The sequence below is a fragment of the Equus quagga genome, chromosome 7, assembly GCF_021613505.1.
Source record: "Equus quagga isolate Etosha38 chromosome 7, UCLA_HA_Equagga_1.0, whole genome shotgun sequence".
In the NCBI taxonomy this organism is placed as follows: domain Eukaryota; kingdom Metazoa; phylum Chordata; class Mammalia; order Perissodactyla; family Equidae; genus Equus; species Equus quagga.
Genome location: NC_060273.1, coordinates 33,217,792 through 33,234,531, shown reverse-complemented (window position 1 = coordinate 33,234,531; position 16,740 = coordinate 33,217,792). Strand labels below are relative to the sequence as shown.

Genomic DNA, 16,740 nt, shown 5'->3' with positions numbered 1-16,740 from the left:
TGGTAAGAACAGATATCCTTGTCTTCTGATCTTAGGGAGAAAACATTCATTCTTTGACCATTAAGTGTGATATTAGTCGTCATCATACTGCTCATGGATGTCCTCTGTCAGGTTGAGGAAGTTCCTTCTATTTCTAGTTCGTTGACTGATTTTATCATGAAAGGGGTTAGATTTTGTCAGTTATTTTTTATGTACCTGTTGAGGGGTTCGTTTGGTTTTTGTCCTTTATTCTATTAATATGGTGTGTTAACATTGACTTTCCTGTATGTTGAACCAACCTTGCCCTCCTGGAATAAATCCCACTTGGTCGTGGTGTATAATCTTATGTATTTTTGGAATATATTCGCGTATGTTTATAATCGTTATGTCTTCCTGATAGAGTGACCATTTTATCATTTTAAAATGTCCTTCTTTGTCACTAGTAACAATTTTTGTCTTAAAGTCTCTCTTGTCTGATGTTAGGATAGCCCCTCCAGCTGTCTTTTGGTTACTATTTACAGGTGTATCTTTCTCATCCTTTGACTTTCACCTGTTTGTGTCTAGCTCTTTTGTTTGTCCTTTTTTGTCTGTTGTTTTCTTCCTCTGCGTCTCCTTTACTGCCTTAGTTCCTTGGGAGGAGGCAGGAGCACAGGATGCTTTCTCCAACTCTGTCTTACCCCTGTAGCTCCAGTCTGCCCCTTGCAAGCGTGTGTCTACTCTCCAGTACTCCCGCCCTGTGTGGTACACCTGCATTGTTTATGTGCGTCTAGGTTTTCTGGGGGTCTCCTGCAGGGGGGTTGTCATCAGGTGGGGTCTCATTCCGTAATACCCAGCAGCAGAATTCCCCAGGCTGTGTTTTATGGCCTGCACCCTAATCAGCCATGAAAGCCCCCAGCTGCCTCCCTGTGCAGTGGGAAGTCTGTTAACAAAAGATTAGCTAATGGGATCATTAAGCTTTGCAAATGGCTCCTTCCTCCCCTCACTCTGGTCCCTGTTACTGTGGCTGCATCTGTTGCGGCTATGGGGCCTGCCCTCCCACAGGAGCCCTCGTGGGCAGGCTGCCGGCTGCCGAGGGGTCAGGAGGCCTGGGGTTCATCCTGGCTTCTCGGCTCATGTGCTGTGGGATCCAGGGCAAGCCTTCCTCTGGGGTGGTCAACCCATGGGGAGACGTGGACGGGAACCCTGCAATGGGATATGTGCATGTGGTGATGGGGGTGTGCACAGAGGACTCCCCAGGGTGCTGAGCGGGTCTTCTCAGAAAGAAGGCTGCAGTTTTCCAGGTAGGGGTCCGGGGAGAGGTGGTGCTCTGGGCAGAGGGACCCGCAGAAACAGGCCTGGAGCTCTGACAGGTCAGAGGACAGCCGGGGGTTGGTGAGAGGTTGTGTGTTCAAGGAGCCCAGGAGCTGGGCCCTGAGACCCAGGGCTGGCCTGTAACCGAGGGAAGCTGGCCCCTTGGCTGTGGGAAGGGGCGGCCTCGGGTAGGAGGGGCTGGGCCCCCGGGCTGTGGGTTCTGGTGGGGCCTCTGCAAAGGGGAGTGGGTGCCAGGGACGGCCCAGCTCTGAGAAGTGGCCCCAGGCAGGGGAACAGGGCCCCCGCTGCGCTCGGGGCTTTCACATGGGCTTTCCCCACCGGCCTCCCGTGGCGATGCCTGCTCTGCAGGTGCGGGGCCTTCCCCAGCTGCCTGCCCTGGCTTCTGGGCTCCCCATGGGCACACGGGAGGCAGTGGGGAAGCTCGCATGGCCCAGGCAGGAGTCTGCACATCCTCAGAGGGTGCCTTTGGGGTGAGGGGTGGGGAGCAGGGTCTGGGCAGCCACGGGGGTTCGGGACAGGAGTGGAGCCAGCAGGACCTGCCACTCACAGGCCTGTGGCCAGGTGAGTCCTCCCTGGGCCTCAGGTTCCTCCCCTGGACACGGGGAGCAGCCTCCCGTGGCAGAGAGGGCCCTTGCAGGAGGAACGAGTCTGTAGCCTTTCTGCTGGTGGCCAGGGTGGCTGGCTGGGTGGGAAGTGGGGTCCCGGAGCCCCTGCCCACAGCCCCCTCCCTCACCCCACGTTCAGGCACGGAGTTCGAGTACACCGACTCGGAGAGTGAGGTCAAGGTGCGGAAGCGGTCACCTGCCGGCCTGCTGCGGCCCAAGAAGGGACCGGGGGAGCCGGGCCCCTCCCTGGCTGCGCCTGCGCCCAGCACCCGGGGCCCCGGCCCCACCAGCCCCGACAAGGCCAAGCTGGTGGCAGAGAAGGGGCGCAAGGCTCGCAAGCTACGCGGCCCCAAGGAGCCCGGCTTCGAGGCAGGGCCCGAGGCCAGCGACGACGACCTGTGGACGCGGAGGCGCAGCGAGCGCATCTTCCTGCATGACGCCGCGGCCCCGGCGCCCAGCAGCGCAGCACCCGTGGTCACCAAGCCCAGCCGCTGTGGCAAGGGCGGCCCGCTGAGCCCGCGCAAGGATGCCGGCCGCGCCAAGGACAGGAAGGACCCCAGGAAGGTAGGGCTTGGCGCACAGGTGGGGGCAGTGGGAAGGGCCCCGAGTGCCAGGCCCTGCCCCTCCCAGCCTTAGGGGGCGGCCTCACTGTCTGCCATGGACCCTTTGCCCCCCATCTCAGAGTAGTGTGCTAAACCGTGAGTGAATGCATGAGTCCAAGGGAAACAGGGATTCTGCAAGCCCCGTCTGTGCTGCGGCCTCTGCATGCCCCTCGTGAGTGTCCTTGTCCCCAGCAGCGGGTCTGGTAATGCCGTCATCCTAAAGCGATGAGCTTAAACGGGATTTCAAGGCCTCTGTTGACTGTTATGCGCTACACGGCAGTGATTTCGGTTGGTGGCAAAGTCTCAGACACTGTTGGTCCTGCTGTGGTTGGTGGCCTCCACTCACACCTGAAGGAAACCTCGTTTCTTCAGATGTTAGTGAAAATAGAGATGGGATTTATTTATTCCCATCCAAGTTCACAGATTCCCTAAATTCTCTCTGTGGACACCCCAGGTTGAGAACACTTGCTTTTCAAGAACTTTATGATGATTAGATCTATTATCCTTTTTGCTTTGGCTGCTAGGAAGCTAATGGCTGGTGGTTCCCCCTTTAGGTGGTTAGAGAACTTAGAGCTCTTGACAGTTGTCTGTGACTCAGGCCTCGCGTCCTAATGTCCCTGATATCCTGATGGAGGATGACCCTCAAATAACAGTGACATTCTAGAGAAAGTCCCAAAAAGGGATGGGACTCGGCGTTGGTTTCCTAATAACAGGAAATAGTGAGGAAGGGGCCGCATTGAGTGTCCTCCACAAGCACCTTGATCTGTGCTCGCCTCTTGTTTCCTCATGGCTGTGGCTGTCTCAGAGTTTTCAGGGTCCAGGAGAGGCCCTGTTGGAATAATACATAATGATGATGGCAGCCGTGCCGGGTGACCCAGGGTAGGGCCCAGGAGTGTGCTGACCGCTTGACCGCCTTCACCTCTTTATTGATAAAGGAAAACTCATTTCCTCTACTCACCGCCCTTCGACACTAAGTACCTGGAGTTGGCGCAGACCCCACGGGTTAGGGGCTCAGTCCCACAAAACTGCGCCCCCCGCCCCCCGCAGCTTCAGATGCCAGTCGCAAGTCCCAGTGTCACCTGTGCTTCTGACCGACTGGCTGTAAGTCAGCGCTTTTCTTGACCTCCGCCTGAGCTTGGATCATTCCCCAGAAGGACTCCTGGCACTCGGAAAACATGCGCCTCCCTGCTGCTGTTGGTTGTGAAGGCCCCGACGCAGGGGCAGGCGTGGAGGAGATGCACAGGCCAGGGGGCGCACGGGGCTGCCAGCACCCCGCTGTGGTCAGACCCCCGTCATGTGGGGGTTTTTATGGAGGTTTCATCCTGTTGGCGTGATCGATTGTTAACTCAGTCTTCAGCACCTCTCCCCTCCCTCCCCGGGGATGGGGTGTGCGGCTGGAAATTCCAGACTTCCAGTCGGGGCTCGGCTTCCTGGGGACCAGCTCACCCTGAAGCTGTCTATCGGGCTCACCGAGGGTGGCCCCCCTTAGAGCGGAAGACGCCCCCGTGACCCAGGACGTTCCAAGGGATTTTGAGCCCCGCACCAGGCACGGGGCAGAGGCCACATGGAGACTTCCTCCTGCCCCGATCGAGCGCTCACGGAGCCACGTGAGGCAGGTCCGCGCGCCAACCACGTTGCCCAGGGGCCCTGTGCCTGCAGCAGGTCATGGCACGCATGCTCAATCTGGGCTGAGCTTTGAACACTGGGGGTCCTGCACCAGAGCTGGGGCCCTAACCACGTGCCCACACGGTCTCTCTGGGCCTGTCCCAAGGTGGTGCCTTCTGGTGGGGAGAGGCCCAGGGGCTCACCCAATCCCGGCCTCCTGATGAGACAGTGAGAGACCGGAACAGAGCAGGATAATGGTCGGCGCGGGGAGAAGTCAGACGCCCAGCAGACCCCCGAGGAGCCGTGGTTCCCACTTGTGAGATGCGCTTTGTACCCTGCTTTTTAGACTCAGCTTTACAGCTTGTGCATTCCCACATATGGTGTGCTTCTGTTTCACTTTTCTTAATCAATATTTCTAAATGGCTGGGTGACACCCTGCCCTCTGCTGTCCCTGGTTTCCGTCGTCTGCCGCCATCAGCCATGCTGGCCGTCGGTGGTTTGGTTGACGATGGTATTTTGCCGTCGTAATTACCACGGCAGTGACCATCTCTATTCTGTGTGCCGACTTGTCACGTTTGAGGTTCTTTTCTTATTTAAAAAAGAAATAAGAAGCTCCCCAGAAATGGGCTTTCTGGTCAGCGGGAAAGAGGCAGTCACGTTTGCTCCGATCGTAACAGTGCCCTGGGCCGTGGAGAGAGACCCACTCGGAACTGCTTTTGCTGCCGTTCTTTCCCCAAGCGTCCAGCTGCAGAGACGGGCCCCGTCACACGAGCTGTCCGTTAACAACAGACGTTAGGGGAAGGGAAACGGGCCCAGGTTAGAAACGTTCCTTCAGCCCGCAGTGCCTTCTGACTTCGGAGACGTGACCAGGCCTACAACAGGCATGAGAAACGGGACCATAGAATGTCCGTGTGTGTGTTAGTTATATGCTTTTTACCCAAACGGGGATTAAACTGGATACCTTTTATCCCCGTAACATTTCCCATCTTGTCCCTTTTAATGCTGTTGACTTTGAATGTCGCGCATCCGATGCAGAAGCTGTGACTTCCGTAGGCTTGGTAACATGTGCCCGGCACTAGCTTTTTCTATTTCCTTCACCTCCTCTGGGCTCTTGACTTGGTTGTTCTGTAGTAGGAATGTCTCTTTTCAAAAGCCTGGCGTCGCCCCCCGCCCCGCCCCCCGCCGCCCCTCCGGATGAGGCTGGGTGTGCTAGGAGCCTGCCATTGGCACACAGTTGTCCTCCCGCTCGCCCACGCCATGGCCTCTTCCTCGGAGCAGGACTCTTGGCTCTGTGCTGAAGCTTGGAACCACGTCTGTCTGGGCTCCGGCCTTCCCGTGACAGGTGGCTGGCCATCCAGGTGTTTCCGAGTCCTTGCTTTGATGAATGAAGCCGGCCACGGTGCAGTGCCCTGGACCGTTTCTGCCCCAGCTGGGAGGGGGCGCCCCGTTCCACCACGCCGGGGGGCTGTGGGCTGGGCTGGAGGGGCGCCCCCCGCTGCTGGGGCCGGTGGAAAGTGATGCAGGCCTCCCGGAGCCCCCCTGGCAGCAGCCAACTGGTCTTAAGCGCTACTCCCATAAATGTGTCCTTAGATCTAATAGGGACTGTTGGTTTTTGTGGCATCATTTGAAAGAGCAGAAAAATGGAGGCAGCCCACGCGTCCAGCGTTAGAGGAGTGGCGAAAGGAAGTGCAGTTCCCCACGCCCGGCACGTTGGGCAGCCGTTAAAAATAAAAGATGCGCTGCCTCCCTCTGTGCGTATCAGACATACTGGGGGGAAAAAGTTGCGAAGCAGGACTTTTGGTAAATTCCCATCTGTGTTAAAAAAAAATACCGTGTGCGCACGGATGTGTCTGCATAGGCTTCATGTTTACAGGCTTGTAGGTGCTTGTAGAAAGTTCTGGAGGCTACACCACCCTGTTACTGTGGCTTTGGTTACCTCTGTACAGTTGGTAGGATCGTTGGAGAGGAACTTGCATGTAAACACACTTGGGTGTTTCTTTCTTTTCTTTTTAACGAGTAATGTATAGAAGTAATAAAACAGCTCAGATTGAAACCAGAAACGCTGGGGGGGGAGGCAGGGTTTCGCTCTCTCGGGAGGGTGAGTGGTTGGGGAGGCCGGGCCGGCCCTGCCCCCTGAGGGCTCCGCTCTGTTGCTTCCCCCCCAGAAGAAGAAGGGGAAGGAGGCGGGGTCCGGAGCTGCGCTGCCCCCGCCCCGCGCCCCCACCCTGCCGCCCGAGGCCCGGGGCCCTCACGCCAGCTCCCCGGCTGCCGCCAAGAGGAGCAAGGCCAAGGCTAAGGGGAAGGAGGTGAAGAAGGAGGTGAGGCTGGGCGGCGTTCTTTGCTCGGTTGACAGCGGGGCGCATGCCTGGTGTGCCCGCCCTCCACAGCGGCTGGGTTTCCCCAGGTCCATTGTGTGAGCTGGATGGGCTGCCTCAGCAGGTGTGGGCCCCGGCTGGGGGGTTCTGGGTCCATCTCATCCTCCCTGTGGCCTGTGCACACGTGGCAGACTCCCCGGCAGCCCCTGCCCCCGAGTTTCCAGGAAGGGTCCTAGCTGGGCAGGACTCTGATGGCAGGTCCTAAACTGTTGGTCTGCCCCGCTCTGTCCCCAGAACCGGGGGAAGGGAGGAGCTGTGAGCAAGCTGATGGAGAGCATGGCTGCCGAGGAGGACTTCGAACCCAACCAGGACTCGAGCTTCTCTGAGGATGAGCACTTGCCACGCGGTGGGGCTGTGGAGCGGCCGCTAACTCCGGGTGAGTGCTTGCAATGCTGTGTTGCCCTGGGCCTGGAATATGGGGGCCAGGAGGTTCCCCTGGGGAAGTTACCAGGGCTGGGGGTCTGGCGCTCCGAGGGGAGATTGAGGGTGTAGATTGGGTGGGGCAGGTGGGGACAAGAGGAGGAGCCGGGCCAGCCCTAAGGAACTTGGTGCCCTCTCTGGGGGTGTAGAGTCAGCAGTTGCTGAGGGACCAGCCGCCACTCAGTGGCGATGGTGAATGGCAGTAAGTATCTGTGCCTCCGTTGTCTGCGGCAGGGCCGGGCTGCCCCCAGCTGGGCTCCCACGATAATGGGATGCGGGGGCGACGAAGGGCCTTGGGGCAGAGCGAGTCACATGTCGTGCCCGACATGGAGAGGTGGGAAGTCCGCTCTGCCCACAGGGAGGCCATGGCAAGGGTGTGGGCGCAGGCAGGAAAGAAGTGCACTGGTGGTTCCATCCATGTCCCCCTGACGCATGGTCACAACAGGGTGGGGCCGGGCTGGAGGTCCCGCGAAAGGAAGAGCAGGCTCAGGAGGCCGCAGAAGCCTGGAGGAGACCTGAGGAGGGCCTGGCGTGGGGCTGCTGGGAGGGGAGGCTTAAGCCAAGGGGCGAGGCCGCCTGCGGCTGACGACTAAGGATAGGGAGATGGGGTGCTGGGAGCAGTGATCGTTGCCCTGTCGGGATGTTTGCCCGTTGGGGCCTGAGTTCCAGAACAAACGTCCTTCCAGGTGGAGAAAAAGCCAATGCAAACCCCCAGAGGTTTGGTCGAATGGGCCGATGACCCAGAACCTCATGCAAGGGTTCGGGGGGCGGGGGTGTGGGGGGCCCATGCAGGCTGTCACCCCTGGTTCACACCCACTCGGGGTCTTTTCAGGCGCCTGGGGCTAGGAGGGGAGGGGCTGCACATGGCCCCCGCCATGTGCACACTGGTGCGTGCATGCACATCCCCGCACAAGGCTCATCTGTGCGGGCACGTAGGTGTGCACACATGGACACACACATGCCCCGCAGGCCCCCCCAGGCACCCCAGGCCTTATGCTCTGAGAGGGATGAGTCGAGGTTGACCAGGCAGGCCTGAGGGGAGGGAGGAAGGTTATCCCGGGGCCTCACTGCCTGCCCTCCTGCAGCTCCACGCTCCTGCATCATCGACAAGGATGAGCTGAAAGACGGCTTGCGTGTGCTCATCCCCATGGATGACAAGCTGCTGTACGCCGGGCACGTGCAGACAGTGCACTCGCCAGACATGTGAGTCAGGGGCCGGGGGGCCAGCCAGGGGCAGCACCCGGCTCAGAGCCTGAGGAACCTCACCCAGTCCTGCATCCAGGGTGCCTTGCTGGGTCTCTGTGGGCAGGTTGCTTCCCCTCTCTGAGCTGCAGCTTCCCTTCCATAGAACCAGGCAAATGGTGCCGACCTCGCAGGGGTGTTGGAGGGCTCAGAAGACACTGGGAGGACAGTATGCTCAGGGTGTGCCAGGATGGACATGGCTGGCCCCAAGTGGCAGGGGGCTCAGCAGGAAGAGGTGTGAGAGACCGTGCTGGCCTCTCTTGGATTTGCAACTCCTAGTTGTACAGATGAGGGAACTGAGACCCAGAAGGGGAGAGATACAGCAAGTCAGCAAACTCTCAGGCTCTGATGTCACGTCTCCGTGGTCTGGGAGGCAGAGCTCGTGCTGGTGGGGCTGGGATTCTTGGCGTAGGGGTCCCTGTTGGGCAGTCGCCAATTGTCACCTCACACCACCCCTGCCCTGGCCTTGCAGCTACCGTGTGGTGGTGGAGGGAGAACGTGGGAACCGGCCCCACATCTACTGCCTGGAGCAGCTGCTGCAGGAGGCGGTGAGCGGGAGAGGAGGCAGGCTGCTGGGGGCTGGGGGGCCGGGGCTGTGCCTGGTCACCACCTGGCGCTCAATCCTTCGCCTTCTCAGATCATTGACGTGAGGCCAGCCTCCACTCGCTTCTTGCCACAAGGGACCAGGATCGCGGCCTACTGGAGCCAGCAGTACCGTTGCCTTTACCCGGGCACTGTGGTCCGAGGTGAGATGCTCCCACACCCCCCTCCTCCCCGGCGCCCCCGTTTCCTAATGTATCAGTATGGATTCGTGGGGTTGAAACCCAATTCTAACTGGCCTAAGATGAAGGATTTCATTGGCTCGTGTAACTGGAACCACATAGGGCCTTTGGGCTTGGTTGACCTCCGCACTGTTCGCATGGTGGCATCAGGACCTGGGGCCGCAGTGCCTGTCAGCACTGCTCTCGTCTGTGCTGGCTTCACACCCAGCTCCTTGGGGACTCTGTTTCACCATCTTAACAAATCCTATCATCAGAGAACTGGCTTTTCCCATGTAAGTCCTAGGATGGAATCCTACTCACCTGGCCTGGGTTGTGTGGATTTCACGGACCCCACTGCTGTGAGGCTGAGTGACTGGGCCTGGGTCGTGTGCTTGTCCCTGAAGCTGATGCGTGAGGTCAGCTTCCTAATTTTACACATGGCCTGAGAGAGGTGGGATGTTGTTAGTAGAATAAGAGACTGGAAGCTGAGCAGACAAAAATAACAGGTACCTCAGAAGACATAGATATGGATGTCAGACAGACAAAAGTGGCAGATGCTCAAATGGTGCACCCCTTAGCTATTGCAAAACCAGCGCATCCAGGAGATGGGGATGTGGATGTTCGTTGCATCCAAAAAAAAAAAAAAGTCACATAACAGTCCACCCCTTGTCCACCTAACATCCATACATATCCAGAAGATGGGAGCAGGGACGCTGGGCAAGAATATGGTGAAAATATGGTGAAAATTCGTCCTGATTCTGGTCTCCCAGAGCTTTCTGTCCCCTGAACCATGATGGGCTAGCTGCTTTCCAGGCCTGCTGCGTGGGTGTCGTTGCCCTTGGGACTTGCCTGTGCCATCATTCGCAGAATTCTGTCTCTCTCCTGTGTTGGACCCGTGTCTTTCTCTTCCTTGTCTCATTCCCTCATTGTCATTGAGGATCTTTCCAAAGCTTTCTGAGAAAGGGCCGGGGGAGGTAAATTCCTCAAGTACGTGTGTGCCTGAAATCTCTGTTCTGTTCTATTCCTTAGAGATAGTTGAGCTGGGTATAAATTCTAGGCTGGAAATAATTTTCCCCCATCATTTCAGTTCCTGTATTGTCTTCTTCATTTCTGATTGGTTCTTTTTTATATTTTCCCATTCTTTGTTGAAGTTCTCACTGAGTTCATCCATCCTTCTCCCATGATCAGTGAACATCCTTATGACTTTTTATTTGAACTGGTTGTTAGGTAGATTGTTTATTTCTGTTTCGTTTAGTTCTTTTTCTGAGCTTTTGTCCTGTTCTCTTACTTGGAACGTATTCCTTTGTCTCCTCATTTTGCCTCTTTTTCTGTGCTTTTATCTATGTATTAGGTAGATCAGCTGTATCTCCCCATCTTGGAGAGGTGGCCTTGTGTAAGAAACGCCTTGTGAGGCTCAGTATGTGCTTCCCTCTCATCATGAGTTCTAAATGTTCCAGCAATGTGGCCTGTATGGGCTACGTGTGTCCTTCTGTTGTGGCAGGGTTGCTCTTGCTGCAGGTGCCCAGGGAGCCTAGGCTGTCCCCCTGGCTGGCTGGTTGTAATGCTCAGCTGCGTGTGGCTGCTATGGTCCCTTCAGTCACTTTGTCAGGCATGAGGAGCCCCAGCACAGTTGGCTGCAAGGTCTAATAGCACATTCCTGTTACAGTTTTTCTGATAAGTGAGTAGGCCCCCAGCATGGCTGGTTGCTAGGTTCAGGGGCTTACAATTGCTGTAGGCCTCCAGCCTGCAAGGCTCTTATCAGGTCTCTCAGGATTGCAGCTGAATGGAGCTGGCCCCAGGCGTAGGAAGATCCAATTGTTTCATGCTTTGGAAGGTGGGGCTGATGCCCTATGTGGCTGTTTGGGAAGCACATGTCTGCTGCAGCTGACAAGCCCCACTGCCTGCAGGGCCACACACCCCATCAACACAGTCCTGCCTCGTGTACACGCCCCAACCACTGAAGTGGATGTGGTGGCCCCACACACTCCAACAATTCAGGCCTGCTCCTCATGCATGCCCTGCCCCACAGAGGGGGACCCACTTGCTGGGCTGCAGAGGATCCAGGCACCCCACCTATGCAGGCCCACAAGTTGCCTGAGGGCTTGCTGTCGTGTGGGGCCTGTCCCTAGGGTGGGCTGCCTGCCCTGGCTGAGCTGGATTAAATCAGTGCTCTCGTGGGTGGGACAGACCCTGGGCTAACAGGCCAGGGGGAGAACCTCAGTGGTGTCTGCCAGCGCCTGTGTGAGCATGCCTGAACTAGGTTGTGATAATGGCTGCCACCAATGTCTCAGTCCCTGGAGAGGTCTCACCTCTCACTGAGACACACCCAGAGCCCATCAGGTGAGTCTCTTTCCACCAAAGGACTGTGCACCTTTCTTTCTGGTGATTTTAGGTTGCTTTCCAAAATGGGTGCATTTGTGCATGGGCCCTTTAAGAGCTGGCTTTTTTTTCCTTTATGTCAGATAGCTTTTCTGGGGGAATTCCCCGTGGTTGTTAATAGCCAGCAAAGCCAGGTATTATGTCACTCATCTTGATTGTGCTGAGTCCAAAAGCTGCTCACGGTGGTAAGACTCCCCCGCTCAGCTCCCTCACTCCTCCTGGGAAGGCTGTGTGCCTTAGGCTTGCTCCCGCTGGCTGTGAAGCGCTGCGGCTCGAACGTGGCTTTTTCCTCTCCAGAAAGGCATTTCCGCCTCTTCCACCTTGGTCAGCACTGTCCCTTGTTGTGGGGGTTCTTGTCATCCGGTTTTCAGCTCTCTCTCAGGGGTGATTGTTCCCAGAATGGTTGTGAATTTGTCGTGTCCATGGAGGAGGTGGGTTTAGAGTCTGCCTAGGCCACTTCTTGACACCGTCCTCCCCCGTCATTTCAAAGTCACTGCTCCATTTTTATCTAGCGTCCAGTGCTGTCTGAGACGTTCAAAGCCATGATTATTCCCAAGTCTTTGTAGGAGGCCTGCCTTTTCTCTCCGGAAGCTTTTGGGATCTCATTACTCCTAGATCTGGAATTCCGTGCAGTTTTCGTGTGTGTGTGTGTGTGTCTGTGTCTGTGTGTGTGTGCTGGATAGTTGGGGGGGGGCCTTTGATTTTGAAGCAAATTTCATTTCATCTTGGAAACGTCTCATATTGCTTCTTTGAGAATTTCTTTTCTTCATTTACTCTCTTTTCCCTGGAACTCACACTCGTCTGATGGCCCTCAGTGCTGGTAGCTTTTTTCCTATCATTACTTTTTCCTTTATGTTTTTGTTCAACCTTCTGGGAGATCTCCCCAACTTTACCTTCTGGCCTTTCTATTCTCTTGTGTTTTTGAAATTTCTGCTATCATTTAAAAGATTCCTAAGTTCGTTCTTCTTCTTTGAGTGTTCCTTTTTTTTCCTGTAACCTCTTTTTGTTTCGTGGGTACATTTTCTTTTTTTGAATTTCTCTGAGGACCTGTTGTTTTCATTTTAGATTTCTTTGGCTCCCTTCCTCCCAGGTCTCCCTTGCCCCCTCTCTGGGTTCTGTGTTCCTTCTTGAGCTGCCCTCCCCTCTCTGTTCCGTGTCTGCCTCTCATTAGAGGCCGACCTTGCGTCTCTGGAGATCCTAATCAAGCAGATTGGGAGTTCTCTGCGTGGGCAAGGCCTCTGGACATGGTGGGCAGGAATGTTTTGTCAGGGACCCCAAGTGCCAGCACCTGTGGCTCTTCCCCAGCAGCCGGTCAGGTGGCCCAAGGCCTCTGTCCCCCGGGAGCTGGGCTTGGCTGGCACTTGGGAATGGGGGTTACTATTCAGTAGGAGCTTTCCCATCACCCTGGCTGGTGTGGCACCCACCCATGTGCCTCTCTGTGTCCGGTGTCCGTCAGAGCCTCTCCCCAGACATAAACCTCCCGGTTCCTGCTGCGGTGCAGCCCTCAGCCTGTCCAGCGTTGGGGTCCCTTAAGCCCGCCTCCAGAGGTGCTTGGTGCCTCCAGGGCCCAAGCCTTGGTGGGCTTCCCTTGTGAACACCAGCTTCCTTTTCATTGGCATTGCCTCCTTCCAAGCCCCTGGCAGAGCAGAGAAAGCCGAGATCAAAGTCAGTTCCCACTTGTCCACGCAGATGTCATCTTCTGGAACGCTGGCACTGATGCTGGCACTGTTACCTGCTGGCATCCCCTTGCCCACTCCCTCTGTCCTTGATGGTTCCCGCTTCTGCTGTTGCTTAATGTTGCTTTGGGAAGGGCCCTGGGAGTAATTGGGCACAGATACGTGTCCCCGAAGTCAGGACACATGCTCAGCTGGAATGGGGAGCCAGTGCTCCCGTCGCAACTGTGGCTCTGAGGCCCGCGTTCTGCACACTACGTACCTGCCCTCACACAGCCTGCACCCAGGGCCGCTTACTGGCTGGTTCTGCTCTCGTGGCCTCCGGGAGCTGGCTGTCCGCGGGCCTCCACTGACCCTGCCCCTCCTCCAACAGGCTTGCTGGGCCTCGAGGACGACGGGGACCTGATCACCGTGGAGTTCGATGATGGAGACACAGGGAGAATTCCGCTCTCACACATCCGCCTCCTGCCTCCCGACTATAAGATCCAGTGTGAGTGGTGGTCCTGCTGCCTAGGCTGGGGGCCGACCCCAGGCCCTCGCCTCGCTTCCCTCGGAGCCTGGCTCTGGGCTTTGTCTGCCTTTTGTACCACTTGCACCCAGGGGATGGAAATGGCAGAAACCGTGGGTGGAGGCTCCCAGAACGCGTTCAGAGGAGGGGATCCCAGAGCTCCCTGGGTCTGCACCCCGTGGCCCATGAGGCCAGGCGGCCAGGGCTGTGGGAGCCATCAGTAGTTGTTGATGTTTCTGTGCTCTGTAGGTCCATGATAGCGTTGAATTCTTGGCTCTGTCCTGTGTGTCCAGAAATACTGTCCCCTTTGACTAACCAGTACAAAACTCAGGTTTAGAGAGGTAAAATGACTTACCCGCGGTCCCATGACTAGTTAGGGGCAGAGCTAGGACTCGGACCTCTAGGACTTCAGCTAGGACTGCCTGACTTCAGGGGTCCAGAACCTCAGTGGTTTTGAGCACCACTCCACGGGAATCATAAAAAACATACAAGTCAGCATCTCTTCTCAGCCCCTGCCAGGGCATGCCTTCGGGGAGCCTCCACTGAGCTGCTGGTGTGTACAGACACCTGAGCTGAGTCCCTGCAGATGGGCCCCCCACCCCAACCACACAGCCTATCCAGGCAGGCCGAGGGGGGTCAGCCACACAGTGCCGTGAGGCTCCTCCCCATCCCTGCTCCCCATGACAGACAGTGCTCCTGAGGTTGGGGGAGTGGAGACCCGGGCCTGAGCCACTGTCTGTCTGTCCTGCCCTGCAGGTGCTGAGCCGTCCCCAGCCCTCCTGGTGCCGAGCGCCAAGCGCCGCAGCCGGAAGACCAGCAAAGATACTGGGGACAGCAAAGATGGGGGCGCGCCAGGGTCCGAGGAGCCCGGCGCCAAGGCGCGAGGGCGCGGGCGGAAACCGAGTGCCAAAGCCAAGGGTGGTAGGTGGCCCAGGCCGTGCCCAGCGGAGACGCAGGGGCAGGGCAGGTGGGGGCGGGCACTCAGCACAGAGACCACTCCCGCCCCGTGGGGCCTCTGCTCTTGGACCACTGTGACCAGTGAGGCGCTGAGGCTCAGGGAGGCGGAGCCAAGGTGCACCCGGGGCCTGTTTGCTCCAGAGTCCAAAGAAGAGGGCTTCAGGCTAAGAGCCAAGGCCACCAAGGGCCCCTTTAGGGTCACAATGCGTGGGATGACTGGGATGCGAGAGCCGCGGCCCCGAGGCCCACAGAGGGCACAGGCTGGCAGAGCAGCGCTGGGCAGGCTCTCTGGCTCGGCGAACCCCCACTCTGGCCTCACATCTGTTCTTTCCTTCTCTCTTCTAGACAGAACTGCCGTCCTGGAGGAGGGGGGCTCCACAGATGAGGTCCCCAGTGCCCCATTGGCCCTAGAGCCGATCAGTACCCCAAGTTCCAAGAAGAGCCCTCCAGAACCCGCAGACAAGCGGGCCAAAGCCCCCAAGGCTCGCCCAACACCCCCTCAGCCCAGCCCGGCGCCGCCCACCTTCGCCAGCTGCCCGGCCCCCGAGCCCTTTGGGGAGCTGCCGGCCCCCACCGCCACCACCCTGGCCCCGGCCCCCCTTGTTGCCATGCCCATCACCATGCCCGCCACCCGCCCCAAGCCCAAGAAGGCCCGGGCTGCTGAGGAGTCGGCCACCAAGGGCACTCGGAGGCCCGGGGAGGAGGCCGAGCTGCTCGTCAAGCTGGACCATGAGGGTGTAACGTCACCCAAAAGCAAGAAGGCCAAGGAAGCTCTGCTTCTGCGGGAGGACCCCGGGGCCGGGGGCTGGCAGGAGCCCAAGACCCTCCTGGGCCTGGGCGGCTACCCCCCGGCAGCGGGCGGCAGCGAGCCCAAGGCGGCCCGGCCCAAGGCCGGGGACGGCGACCTGGCCCAGGAGCCCGGAGGTGGGCTCACGTTCGAGGACTCGGGGAACCCCAAGAGCCCGGACAAGGGCCAGGCTGAGCAGGACGGGGCCGAGGAGTCAGAGAGCAGCAGCAGCAGCAGCAGCAGCAGCAGCAGCAGTAGCAGTGACAGTGGCAGCAGCAGCAGCAGCAGCTCGGAGACAGAGGGAGAGGAGGAAGGCCGGGGCGGCGGGGGCCGGAACTGCGGGGCCTCCAGCTCCAGGGCCTCCTCCTCGTCCTCCTCGTCCTCCTCATCCTCCTCCTCGTCCTCCTCCTCTTCCTCTTCCTCCTCGTCCTCCTCCTCGTCCTCCTCATCTTCCTCCTCGTCCTCGTCCTCTTCCTCCTCCTCCTCATCCTCCTCCTCTTCCTCCTCCTCCTCCTCCTCCTCCTCCTCCACCACAGACGATTCTTCCTGCAGCTCGGACGATGAGGCGGCCCCTGCCCCCGCGGCCGGTCCCTCCGCCCCACCAGCCCTCCCCAGCAAGGCCCCCAAGCAGACTGGCAAGGCGCGCTCCTCGGCCCACTCCCCGGGCAAGAAGGCGCCGGCGCCCGCGCCCCAGGCCCCCCCGCCGCAGCCCCCGCAGCCTCTGCAGCCCAAGGCTCAGGCCGGGGCCGGGGCCAAAAGCCGCCCCAAAAAGAGAGAGGGCGTCCACCTCCCCACCACCAAGGAGCTGGCCAAGCGGCAGCGCCTGCCGTCAGTGGAGAACCGGCCCAAGATCGCCGCCTTCCTGCCTGCGCGCCAGCTGTGGAAGTGGTTTGGCAAGCCCACCCAGGTAGCGCGGGCATGCGGGCTGGGGGCGCTACCTGCCTTTGGTGGCTGACTGTCGCCAGCCCACCCTTCCTTCCCCCTCGTCTGTGGTGGAGGGCTGGGGCGAGCTGCCGGGACCCCCCTTGTGGATGGCACGCTGAGTGTCGGCACCCGGGGACACTCAGCTCCGGTGGCCGCAGAGCCCATGTCCTTAGAGCAGCAGGCCCTCCAGGCCCTGCACCGGCCATCCCTGCAGGGCCCAGGCCCGACCGCGTGCCAGGGCCAGTGCGTGGCTGTTGAGGCCCACGCAGCTGGGCTCTCGAAACCTCCTGGCCAAACAGCCTGGTTTCCTTGGCGTTCGCTTCATTTCGGCTGCTATTCAACCTCCCCTGGCGGAGTGCTGCTAGCCTCCGGCCCCGCTACTAGTGGCCACAGCAGAGGGCCCTTCTGTCCCCGTGCGCGCCCCTGAGCTGACCAGGGTGGCTTGAGAGGCAGAGCCTTCTGGCTGGCCGGGGCTGGGTCACCAGGACACCCTATGTAGAGGACGGCTGGTTCTCTAGGAGGAGCCCTCTGGACCCTCCCTGTGCCTGCCTGCCGCCTGCACATGTGGACATGCAACACACGTGGGCACAAACACACATGCACGTGTGCACA

The 16,740-nt window shown here is 58.8% G+C and overlaps 1 protein-coding gene across 1 annotated transcript in view; it reads left to right on the top strand.

Annotated features, from left to right (window-relative positions):
- TNRC18 (trinucleotide repeat containing 18) overlaps positions 1-16,740 on the top strand; it is an 83,949-nt gene that overhangs the window by 62,201 nt on the left and 5,008 nt on the right. The window contains exons 20-28 of the mRNA XM_046665464.1: positions 2,035-2,459; positions 6,268-6,420; positions 6,712-6,853; positions 7,983-8,100; positions 8,612-8,687; positions 8,777-8,885; positions 13,326-13,442; positions 14,217-14,381; positions 14,763-16,111. Of these exons, the coding sequence (XP_046521420.1) occupies positions 2,035-2,459; positions 6,268-6,420; positions 6,712-6,853; positions 7,983-8,100; positions 8,612-8,687; positions 8,777-8,885; positions 13,326-13,442; positions 14,217-14,381; positions 14,763-16,111 (2,654 nt within the window). The remainder of the gene's footprint in view (positions 1-2,034; positions 2,460-6,267; positions 6,421-6,711; positions 6,854-7,982; positions 8,101-8,611; positions 8,688-8,776; positions 8,886-13,325; positions 13,443-14,216; positions 14,382-14,762; positions 16,112-16,740) is intronic.